At 39.6% G+C, this 12,125-nt stretch overlaps 2 protein-coding genes across 5 annotated transcripts in view; one reads left to right on the top strand and one right to left on the bottom strand.

Annotated features, from left to right (window-relative positions):
• The window catches only part of scube3 (signal peptide, CUB domain, EGF-like 3), an 83,075-nt gene extending 77,618 nt beyond the window's left edge, over positions 1-5,457 (top strand). For both annotated transcript variants that reach the window (XM_075474964.1, XM_075474963.1), the window contains 4 exons: positions 57-254; positions 367-519; positions 1,913-1,992; positions 2,467-5,457. In XM_075474964.1, the coding sequence (XP_075331079.1) occupies positions 57-254; positions 367-519; positions 1,913-1,992; positions 2,467-2,619 (584 nt within the window). In that variant the 3' untranslated portion in view covers positions 2,620-5,457. The remainder of the gene's footprint in view (positions 1-56; positions 255-366; positions 520-1,912; positions 1,993-2,466) is intronic.
• LOC142389828 (complement receptor type 1-like) lies at positions 5,358-9,884 on the bottom strand. Of its 3 annotated transcripts, none has more exons than XM_075474967.1 (11): positions 9,663-9,884; positions 9,371-9,571; positions 8,307-8,406; positions 8,151-8,224; positions 7,399-7,641; positions 7,102-7,293; positions 6,414-6,510; positions 6,232-6,305; positions 5,953-6,129; positions 5,681-5,863; positions 5,358-5,601 (listed from the first exon to the last, which is right to left on the bottom strand). In XM_075474967.1, exons 1-11 carry the CDS (start codon positions 9,715-9,717, stop codon positions 5,579-5,581), a joined length of 1,419 nt encoding a protein of 472 aa, XP_075331082.1. In that variant the 5' UTR covers positions 9,718-9,884; the 3' UTR covers positions 5,358-5,578. The 3 variants fall into 3 exon arrangements, with proteins under 3 accessions (XP_075331082.1, XP_075331080.1, XP_075331081.1); XM_075474965.1 differs by having other exon boundaries at positions 7,102-7,296; positions 9,663-9,882; XM_075474966.1 differs by having other exon boundaries at positions 7,102-7,296; positions 9,371-9,568; positions 9,663-9,880.
• Positions 9,885-12,125: the final 2,241 nt, after the last annotated feature.

Raw genomic sequence — 12,125 nt, 5'->3', positions numbered from 1 at the left:
TCTTTATGTTTTTAACATTAGCTTGAATGTAATTTGATTTGCTTGTGTATGTCTAGACAGACAATGTGGTGGTGAGATGGGTGAGTTTATGGGTTATATTGAGTCACCCAACTATCCTGGTAATTACCCTGCTAATGTGGAGTGTACTTGGAACATCAACCCACCCAGCAAGCGCAAGATCCTAATAGTAGTTCCAGAGATTTTCCTGCCATCAGAGGATGAGTGTGGAGATGTACTGGTTATGAGGAAGAACTGTAAGTGTAACTTTTTCTGGTTGTAGATTGATAAGAATTTGATGTTGCTATAAATAACAGAAAATATAGCTTTGAAACCTGACCACTGCTACTGTTTCTGTGTCCCTGCTAGGGTCAGCTACATCCATCACCACCTATGAGACGTGTCAGACGTATGAGCGGCCCATTGCCTTCACAGCTCGCTCCAGACGTCTGTGGATTAACTTCAAGTCAAATGAGGCTAACAGCGCCAGAGGCTTCCAAATCCCCTACGTTACTTATGATGGTATGCAGCATCATAAATCATCTTATTATATGTAGAGAAATGTCATATGCAGTATCTGTTGTGTCAAAGTTTGGAAATATCTGCACATTTAATCAGATTTATACATTTCTAAAGACGATTTCATTGGAATGCAACAAAATGTTCATGTTTTGTGGTGTCTCTCCAAGCAAATTTGACATATTTAAAATCTCAAACTGCACCTCTAATGCAATGGAAGTAAGTTGTTGTTTTTTTTACATCTGTGATGTTCACAACTATAAACTAAACGACATCTGAGACAATGGATGTTGTAATTTTAAATCTCTACATTATTAAGTAGGATTTCATGTTTGCATCACTGACCAATAAGAAACGGTCCTCTTATATCATAGGAGGCCACTTTAAAGAAAATTTCACGTCATGTCAATGCACTTTTAGCTTTCCATTTCATTTCACACTGTTTTGCCTCCCATCTGGTGAGTCAGCGGGCTTTTATCTTCGTCTCATTGAGTCGAGTCCTTGTCTTTCAGTTGGAGAACAGAAGGTTCATTCCCAGCGTGGGTTTCTCCAGATAGCAAATTGGTATTTTTTATGTGAAGTGTCACAGATTTATCTTCGCTCCCACCAACCAAAAGTACCATCCTGTGTGTTCGACTAAAAACCTAAAACAATGTTTACAATAATCAGTCTTTTTCTTTTACTCTGATATGTAACAACATTCAGTCAGCTGACAGGTGAAGGAAAAAAACTGGTCAACTCATTACAATGCAAATATGTGTGAATGGTGGCACTTGTGTGCTTGTTACTTTGGCACATATCACCTGCCTAAACACTGTCACAGAACAAGCGCACCTCTCCATGGCAGCAGCGCTCCCTTCCACTGCAGGACAGTAACCCCTGACACTCTGCAGCAACTGCTGAGGAAGTGACGACATGGCCTCTAAACTCCCATGATCCCAATTCTATGGAGTATCAGTGTAATGCACCAGTACAAGCCTGATTCAGAAGCCCTACCATGAGAAGGTGCAAAGGGACTCCTCCACAGGTCCTGTGTTCAGGCCACCGTGGCTGTTTTGGTGGCACAATTAGGCAATTGCCCTGATTGATTAATCAAAACGTTTGACATCATGAAATCACGGCAAATTATGTTTGTCACAACCGCAAAACTGTAACAATGAGTGTTTGACTTGAATCACTCCACTGTTGATGCTTTTAATGTTACAACATACCTTTTCTTCACATTAAATGATCTGAAACATCTCATTAGGCAACAATAAAATGAGTCAAAAGGAGTTCCTTATTATATGGATTAGCCTGTGGATTACAATTCTTGTTTTGGATATGCATGACATATTTGCAGCATGTCATAAGGTGCATTGCGTAATGATGTCTCATGTTGTTTTCATGAATGCAGAGGACTACGAACAGCTTGTAGAGGACATAGTGCGAGACGGAAGGCTCTACGCTTCAGAAAACCATCAAGAAATCCTCAAGGTCAGCACAGCGCCCCCCCCTCCTTCTTACAAGTGTAATAAGATAAATGAGGAAATATACACAGAAATAAACACATTTGGAAATATAAAGACAAAGAAATAAATGACTAAATAAACGTTGAAATATAAAGATTGATGACAAAACACTAAATAATAAAAGCATCTCATTTTTTTCACATCTTTTTGTTGATTTACATCTTGATATATTAATGTATGTACTTTGAAATGCACGTTTATTTATGAATTGCGTTTCATTTACTCTATCATATCTGTGTTACTGTGATGAAAAGTTACATTTGAAATTTCAAACAGCTGACGCTAGTCTGTGAACATCATAAGAAAAAAAGCAATATAGGTTGTACTCTAATACGACATACATCTGTTTAACAGTGTTGTGGAACAGCTTTGGTTTTTGAGGAAGTATGCATGTGAGTGAGCGACTGACATCTGTATCTGATATTTGTTCTTTCTACAGGATAAAAAACTGATTAAGACTCTTTTTGACGTGCTGGCTCACCCAAACAACTACTTTAAGTACACCACTCGGGAGTCCAACGAGATGCTTCCCCGCTCCTTCATCCGTCTCATAAGCAGCAAAGTCTCTGCTTTCCTGCGACCATACAAGTAAAGTTCACCCTGCTGCTAACTACCTGATTGCAACCCCCACACCACCCCCAACATCCCCCTCCACCTTAAAGGCCACATCTTACAACCTTCACAGGACTTATAAACACAAAACCAACTAGTGCGTTTACCCCCTTTTTTTTTTTTCATAGGCTTTTGCAATTAAAAAAAAAAAAAAAAAGAATCACGAGACCTGAGAATTAACAAACAATAAATGTTTTTTAGGTTTACTTTGTTAAGTTTCCATCCAGCACAGGCCTGCAGTACCGAGCTCAAACATTGAGTGGAGATGTAGAGTACGCAAGTGGGTTTTGTTTCTGTTGCAATGTGCAATGAAACAAAAAATAACTAGGAAAAAAAAAACAAAAAGAAAAAGAGAGAAAAAGATTAAGCCTATTTCAAACAGTAGGAGTGACGTTTTGTGTATGCGGTTTGAGCCTGATAGAGCTTGTTATTGTATTTGTTTAAATGAGCAGTGTGAGCTCCAGTTCCTACCATTAAGTATGAGTGTAAGTGTTGTGCAAGTGTTGTGAAACTAATTCCATCTTCGGTGTCTGTGTGCTGTCCTCGAGGAGGAGCAGTTGTTAAATTAATGTCACAGCTGCGTTCCAGGTCCTTCAAAGCCCGACTATATTTGAGCTCTTAGAGCAATTTCCGAGGGTTTTACTGTTAAAACAGTTAATCTGTGTTTTGCTCTGTCTGTTTAGACTGTACCAGTGTTTCCCAACCTTCAGATATTTTCCTCTGGTCTTTTTCAAGCCAACTCAAAGCAAACACAAAAATGCGGTTTACCATTCCAGGGACCCAGTGGACATTTGGGAGATAAATAATTGTGAGAGCCACAGAAATTAGATGATGTGATGTCTAGTGGAGCATGTCTCAAAGAGTGAGAAAAATGTCTTTGATGGACATTATGTTTGCTGCTTCTTTTAAAAGGTCACTTTAATTCTTCAGTCTCATTGTCTTTCTGATGTACTCTACACACTTATAATCTGTAGGTTTAAAACAAAGGGAAGCTCCGAATCTGAGATACTTCTGTTCTTAATCCATTTAAAGTTGATAATCTCTCATTACCTGTCTGTAGACTACCAGTTTTGTTGTTTTTATTTCAGTCTTGTAAATAATGAAAGTAAATTAGACGAGGGTTGAATTCTTTAATCCTGATTTGCTTATGCAGGAACCCCCCCCCAAATAATCTCTTTGCTGCCCCGTTATGTTCCACTAGTCTAAAATTCAAAGACACCTGATACCCCCCGAACTCCCCTCTCACATTTTGTTAAGACAGCCTTTCCAAAGACCGCTCAAAAAGGCCGGGTCAAGTACTTTTGTGCATTAGATTTAGAACCTGCCATCCCTCATTTTTAGTACAAAGTGCAATGAATAAAACTGGCCCACATTCATTCCCGTTATGCCCTGCTGAGACCCGCAATGTCACTTGCTAAATGTGTATTTGGGCTGCAGTCTTCCCACGACTGCTTGTATCACATATTTATCACTTGCTATGGGCAGAATATGTTTAGGCTTTAACATGTTACTAGTATTAAAAAAGATATGTATATTAGTTACATGTGGTAGAAAGAATTTGGTTTGTAAAACAAATGATTTGATTTAAAAAGGAACTAAAACAGGGTAAGACAATGATTTAAATTTAGTGAAAATCTTAACACTTGCTTTATGTCAGATGTGTCAGATACAGATTTCAGTATTTTGGGAAATCTGCTCATTTGCCTTTGAATGGAGGATGTTAGCTTAATAGCGTAAAATACAGGGAAGTTTGCCTGGTTTTATTCAAACACAGTAACCTATCGCACCCCAAATGCTAACAAACACATAACCATTTGTGTCTATACTGCATACCAGATTATTTCTTGACCCGGCACTGTGACTATCTGAAGCCCTCACAGTGATGACACTCAGCTAAAAGGGAACAAGCATATTTCCCAAAATATATGAAGCTATTCCTCTCGAGTCCTTAGCACCACCTCTGCAGTCAAATTAATGCAGATGACTATTGGTGCATAATAAACCCCGTCATGGACCTGCATGTTCAACTTTCTCTAAACAGAATTGAAGCGTGCCCTCTTATATCCAAGGATGTTGTGTTCCATCTAATGTAAATAAAAGGAAACGGGATGGGACACCACATGTCACAGACTGTACTGGATGACACAAAGGGAATTTGTCACACTTGAGGGTGTTGTTGGGCCAAGCAACTCATATCAGTTTAAAAATCTTCTATTCACATCTGACTTCAACTCCGGTCACATATGATCACCTGCATGGATGCCATCACTCAACATCCATGTGTGCTCACTTGACCCACGTGCCCTCATTCCCCAACACTCCCCCTGTTCCTCCCACCAGAATCAGCTTCTTTCCTGCAACATGTTTTTTTTTTTTTTTTTTCTTTTAAATTGTTGCCTTTTAAGAGTTTGCTATGATGTATCGGAGTTGATAATGATATTTGCACTTGAATTGTTATTGCTCATGTAAAGAAATGTCTGAATTTTGTACTGTCTTTTTAAATGAATGGAATCGGTGTTCTTATTTTCTTGTAGCTTGTTTGTTCATGAGATGCTCACTCACCCTTTAGTCTATAGACATGATACACATTATTGACTGTAAAGAAAAAGTTTTTGAAAAAAAAGAGGAAAAAAAACACAATGTACAGAGGTGAATGAAACAGGTCTGAACTTGTTACTCCCCAAAACACTTATCAAAAATAAACATACTGTACTTCCGTTTCATTTTAAATATATTTTAATGTCTGTATAATGATGACATACAAGTATTAGGAGCAAGATATATTGCAGTGCATTATTAAAGAATGATTTTGAGAGTATTCATTTTGGAAGAAATGCATTGTTAGCTTAGTGTTAGAGATTACTTTAACCCTTTGCTGATGTTTAACAGTTCATCCAGGCTGGGTTGAATACTGTGGTTTCAAACTCCGGGTGGCTCATTTAGCCTCTTGAATAGTAATATGCTGGAAATAAAAACAGGTAGAATTGTAAAATGTGTAAAAACCTGTTATACTACATAAGCAACTCATGTATATTACTTACATTGCTGACACTGGGGAAGATACGGTAACCACCGGCCTTCGCTGCTGCAGGTAATGGAAGTGGGTCCTCTGATGGTAAAACCCCTCCTACATTCAATCGATAAGTTTTCCATAGGGGAGTGTTTTTGCCTATGGGCTCCTATCCAGAGGCCATTATCCACATTTGGTGATGGACACGTTATATCTGTGAAAAAATACATTTTTATTTTTATTTTAAGTGTCGTGAACAGAGTAAATTGCTGCGTTTGGTTTTGTAGTCATGCGATCTCGGACCTGTGCACTCTGGAGGGGATGTGTTCCATGTCCCATTCTTTGTACACCAAATCTCATTTGGCCCGTCAAGGTTTCCCACGTGACACCCATAGCGAACCACACTTCTGTAGAAGTATGGCGACTCTGCGCTGTCTGTCCTTTGTGCAGTCGTGACTTTTGGTTCCGGGCAATCCACAGCTGCGAGAAATACAATGAATTTAACATGGCTGAAGACATTCAAGAAAAAACAATAAGCCACCAAACACGTCCTGCGAGCATGTGTGTGTCGGCTGACTGCACCTTCACAAACGGGGATGCGTCCGTCCCAGTCGTGACTCATACAGTTTCTGGTGGCCTTTCCAACGAGTATATACCTGATGACGGGGCAAAATTCAAGTTTTAATTCTCAAGGATACAGAATTCAAAAGTGTAAAGAATGACGGCCTGTAAGAAGGCGGCATATTTCATTGCGCTCGTCTCACCCCTCATTACAAATGGCTGTAGCAGTGTCTCCAAACTGTATTCCAGTGTAAACAAACTGTCCGTTTTTAATCTCCCCTGCTTGTCCACAAAACTTCACTGTTGATGCCAGAAAAAAAGAAAGAGAGAAATTACCATAGAAGTCGTTAGAACTTGCTCAAATAAGATAATCAAATGAATAATCCCATGCAGTTAGTGGGATGTTGTCGTGTTGGTAACAAGATGGAGTGCAGTTTAAATCTATAGGTGTACACTGCAATATAATTTATAACATTAATATAAGTTTAAGATGACAACTGCAGACAGTGCAGTGAATTAAAATATATCTACAGCAAGTTTTGGGGGAGAGGGGGACCAGTGTTTCTGGTCAGTAATGATGATTCGAGGAGATTGCTGAGAACTGACAGCCTTAAAATAGAGGATGTGTATATACACACACAATAAATGAATAGACAAACTAATAGTTGATATTTTCCATATTTTGATTCAAGAAAAGAAGAAAGCTGCATCCACATGGGGAAAAAATAGGTTTCCGCACCTCCAAATCCATGAAATTGGAGTGTGTAATTAATTTTAGACAATGAATAAGTGGAGCAAGCCTTTGTCTCCTGCAAAAGAACGGCACAGAGAAGCTTTTATGGAGCGTTTTTCACAAAGCTCTTGACTGTGAGGGAAGATGGATGTCCTTACGTTCACACTTCAGCTTCAGCTGTGTCCACTCTCCATTGAGGCACATGCGACTCTTGCTGCCGGCTGCTGGAAGGTAGCCAACATCACACGTATAGTAGACTTTTTCACCAGAGGAAAAAGAAGTTTTGGTGATGTACTTATCAGCAAGGTTGGCATGGGAGGTGCCGACAGCTGGTGGTGCACCGCATCTAGCTTCTGAACACAGGGCGGAGGTGTCAGGTTTTGTTTTTTTTAGATTCCACAGACTTTCAACTAAATATGGTTGGTGACTAATTGTAATAAGAAATAGGAGCTCACTGTGTTTTCCTGACGGCTGTCCAGGCTGAGTTGTAGGCCTATCGGGTGACTGCAGACACCGGGGAGGCAGAGGCTGCCACTGGCCGTCAGGGCCGCAGGTGATGTGCGCTGCTCCTGCCAGCTGGAAACCCTGCTGGCAGCTGAAGCTCATGCGCTCTCCCACCTGGTACACTGAAACATCTCCACGTTTCTGCAACGAGTTGTCCACTGCTGGGTTGGAGCAGGTGGTTTTGCTCTCTCCCTCTGAGGAGACGATAATCTCAGCTATTTACCAGGAATTCCATCTCCTCCCAAATACAACAACCAGGAGAGGAGGAATCCCAGACGCTTTTTATACAGTCGGAGGACAACATAAAGTTTTGCCGTGTGATTGCTTAATATAAAGTCGATTTGAACCATTACGCTCACTGCTGAGTAAGTAAATATTAGGCAGTTGCATCGTATTTTGTTAGCTCATGTGTTCTAGAAAAACCTGAACATGAACACATCTGACTTCCTTACTGCCACTGGATCAAAATGACCTCAAACGCATGACTTTTTCGATGAAGAAACATAGACCTCGTTTCACAATGTCATTACTAAGATGGAAAATATGTCAAGAAGAATGAAATGATTAAACAAATCTGCGTCATATGAAGACTTGTATTAGGCTACTTAACAACACCCCCCACATAAAGTCATCTGTGGTCAATGCAGTTGCCACCGCAGAGTGTCAGTTATTGATCCTGAAGATTAAATGTGCTGTTGCTCACCTTCACAAGTTGGATATGCACCACTCCATCCTGATTTTTGGCATGTGACGTAACCCTTCCCCCTCAGGGTGTATCTGTCGATGCGGAGATACAGTTAACGACACACAGAGTCTCTTCTTGTTGAGTTTTACATCAGTTCTTTGACACAAAGCTTACCCATTTTTACATGTGGCGTAAGCTCTCGCTCCGATGTACGTTTCCCCATCATAACGGAACTCTCCATGGGATATGTCGCCGGCGTTGCCGCAAGTTTTCTCTGGTAGAAATGAGAGAAACACATGGCATTGGATGGAAAAATTAAGGGTGAGATTTGCATTCCCCGAGGTTTGGGGGAAAAAAATAGCTTATATGATGCTGCTGCAAATCCTACTTTCCGAAAACCCGCAAATTATGCGGAGGGTGTCCTATCGTGGTGTAGGCCTAACTATATGAGAAACATGAAATGTGAGGTGAGGTCGTGTCCCGCTGAAGAGTATTTGAGCAAAACTGGTTTGTCTACCCTGTGATGATCCATACTAACATTTTTTTTTTTACTAATCATAGCTACTCAAAACATTATGGGTGAGATGCTGTAAACTCTACAACACAGAGGAAAAGCCGTCACCTTCAGTAAACACAAACACCATTAGAAACTGAATTTTAATTTCAGTTTTTTCACTTTTAAACTAAGCCTACCTAAAACTCGCGTTCATTAATAGTGAAAGAATGTGTCATAATTCAACTTATCGCAGCATTTGGACACATGCAAACAGAAATTTGCTCAAACAGTTCGGTGAGGATCATCACAGCAGACAGATGTCTGCATCAAACATTTGAAGGACTTATTTCTCTTCTCCTTTTAGCCTTTGAAAGCTCTTTTTTTCAGTAGAAAATATGTCTTCAGCCGTCCAACAGCTAATACACCTTTCAATGTAAATATGGAATAAACATGTCATTTAATCCACAGTAACTGTGTTTGGCTTTATGACGGTCCAAACAACTTCAGCACATTTGGCACTAAGTTTTTCAAGCGTTTTGGAGTTGGTTCTACATTTGCACAATTACAAAACAACGTGTTTCTTTTGTAGCCGATAGGGGGCGGCAGAGCGCCTCTTTGCTGCTTGAAGTCACTTTAAAACCAAGTCTTACTTGTAGTTTTTTTTAATACCTCAGTGAATTTAAAAGACTGGTTAAAAGAACAACATTGATACGTTTATTTGAACAGTATGCCGAGCTCTTACTGTCGCATTTTAGAGTCAATCTGGTCCATTCCCCATCCTTACACTCCACATATCGGAGCCCGCCGGATGGAGTGTATTCGTCGGCGCACCTGAAATAAACTTTCTCCCCGCTGTTGAACATCTGTCCGGAGGGGACTTTCTTGAACAGTGCTGTGGCCGGGGTCTCAAGTGGTGTGGAACATTTCTTCGCCGCCCGAGCTGCTTATTTGTTAGATCGACAAAAACATCAGTCAAACATCACAAATAAAGAGCATCTCTCACTGTGAAAGGTTATCTTTAAATATAGGCCTACCTGAAGCGAGCAAAGCGAACGATAAAATCAGAATATCCCCTCCTGCGGTCCTCATGATCTGTCGTCCGAGATGATCAGCGCGTAAACAATGAAACCTCCAGAGGTAAGACTTCAAATTCCAGGAGGAGGATCAGATGGAGCAATTTATAGAGGAAGGGTGGCGCAACCCCACAGAGCAGCTGGTTAAGAAGACTAGAAAAGACGTTGCCAAGCAGGACGCGGGCAGAGGGGCTGGAGACAAAGCAGTGATTCAAAATCAGGGGGTGGAAGAAAACAAAAATCGGAGCTTGGCATTAAAATGTCAGAGCCAGGCCTGACTGAGAAGCTGAAACATATCTTAAGCATGAATTTCAAATAGTGTTTATTAAAGCAAAGAGAACCGCGGGGTTACCACGCGCAACGCTGGTAATGTATATGTAAAGATGTAGGGAGTGTAACCTGTCCAGTAGGCCTAAATATTCCTCTTATATGAAGTGAGAAGCGCACACCGCCACTAGTGAGACGAAAGATGGAAGGTGTTGAATGTTGGAAAAGATGCAAATATTGCCTTCAGGCCGTTAGATCAGCTGAGGCAAAACCAACAGTTTGATACAACAAATCTGTACAAAATAACACCTTCATAGCGGACATTGGGCATCATGGTCAGCACAACTGTCCGAGAGGCGCTGATTTGACTGTACAGTCCTACTGATGACGCAGACTCTGGTGTCGTTTAAAACTGCGGTCAAGTGAGCAGACGTTCGTCTTTTCCTGATTTAAAGTGCGCCCGTATTACAGAATTTATGGTAAATATAGGAAGTCCATGATACGGAGCGTGCAAATATTTTACTCAACTGTAAAATCCTTTTGATCCATAATTTCTGACAAAGGTTGATACACTTGAACTCAGGACCATCCTGACTGTTCACTCACTCAGTATCAAACATATTCACTGTATCATTTTGGAGAAATTCAGCCTCAAAGTTCATTATTTTTAAGTGAAAAATGCCTTGTGCGCGACATTTATGCTACTGTAAAATCCCTTTGATCCATAATTTCTGACAGAGGTGTGTACACTTGAACTCAGGAACATCCTGACTGTTCACTCACTTAGTATCAAACATATTAACTGTATAATTTTGGAGAAATTCAGCCTCAAAGTTCATTATTTTTAAGTGAAAAATGCCTTATGCGCGATATTTATGCTACTGTAAAATCCCTTTGATCCATAATTTCTGACAAAGGTTGATACACTTGAACTCAGGACCATCCTGACTGTTCACTCACTCAGTATCAAACATATTAACGGTATAATTTTGGAGAAATTCAGCCTCAAAGTTCATTATCTTTAAGTGAAAAAGGCATTATTTGCAATATTTATGCTACTGTAAAATCCCTTTGATCCATAATTTCTGACAAAGGTTGATACACTTGAACTCTGGACCATCCTGACTGTTCACTCACTCAGTATCAAACATATTAACAGTATAATTTTGGAGAAATTCAGCCTCAAAGTTCATTATCTTTAAGTGAAAAATGCCTTATGCGCGATATTTATGCTACTGTAAAATCCCTTTGATCCATAATTTCTGACAAAGGTTGATACACTTGAACTCAGGACCATACTGACTGTTCACTCACTCAGTATCAAACATATTAACGGTATAATTTTGGAGAAATTCAGCCTCAAAGTTCATTATCTTTAAGTGAAAAAGGCATTATTTGCAATATTTATGCTACTGTAAAATCCCTTTGATCCATAATTTCTGACAAAGGTTGATACACTTGAACTCAGGACCATACTGACTGTTCACTCACTCAGTATCAAACATATTAACGGTATAATTTTGGAGAAATTCAGCCTCAAAGTTCATTATCTTTAAGTGAAAAATTCCTTATGCGCGATATTTATGCTACTGTAAAATCCCTTTGATCCATAATTTCTGACAAAGGTGTCTACACTTGAACTCAGGAACATCCTGACTGTTCACTCACTTAGTATCAAGCTCATTAACTGTATCATTTAGGAGAAATTCAGTCTCAAAGTTCATTATTTTGAAGTAAAAAAGGCATTATTTGCAATATTTATGCTACTGTAAAATCCCTTTGATCCATAATTTCTGACAAAGGTGTGTACACTTGAACTCAGGAACATCCTGACTGTTCACTCACTTAGTATCAAGCTCATTAACTGTATCATTTAGGAGAAATTCAGTCTCAAAGTTCATTATTTTGAAGTAAAAAAGGCATTATTTGCAATATTTATGCTACTGTAAAATCCCTTTGATCCATAATTTCTGACAAAGGTGTGTACACTTGAACTCAGGAACATCCTGACTGTTCACTCACTCAGTATCAAACTCATTAACTGTATAATTGTGGAGAAATTCAGCCTCAAAGTTCATTATTTTTAAGTGAAAGTTGCCTTATGCGCGATATTAATGCTACTGTAAAATCCCTTTGATCCATAATGTCTGACAAAGG

Source organism: Odontesthes bonariensis, chromosome 10 (assembly GCF_027942865.1).
Source record: "Odontesthes bonariensis isolate fOdoBon6 chromosome 10, fOdoBon6.hap1, whole genome shotgun sequence".
Classification (NCBI taxonomy): domain Eukaryota; kingdom Metazoa; phylum Chordata; class Actinopteri; order Atheriniformes; family Atherinopsidae; genus Odontesthes; species Odontesthes bonariensis.
This window is presented reverse-complemented; position numbering and strand designations above follow the sequence as displayed.

Excerpts from the sequence above, each read along its gene's own strand:
- LOC142389828 (XM_075474965.1), bottom strand. The coding sequence starts at position 9,717 with ATGAGGACCGCAGGAGGGGATATTCTGATTTTATCGTTCGCTTTGCTC. Across the intron at positions 8,407-9,370 it reads ATTGACTCTAAAATGCGACA|AGAAAACTTGCGGCAACGCC; the intron begins GTAAGAGCTCGG and ends CATTTCTACCAG. Across the intron at positions 7,297-7,398 it reads ACAGCCGTCAGGAAAACACA|AAGCTAGATGCGGTGCACCA; the intron begins GTGAGCTCCTAT and ends CCCTGTGTTCAG.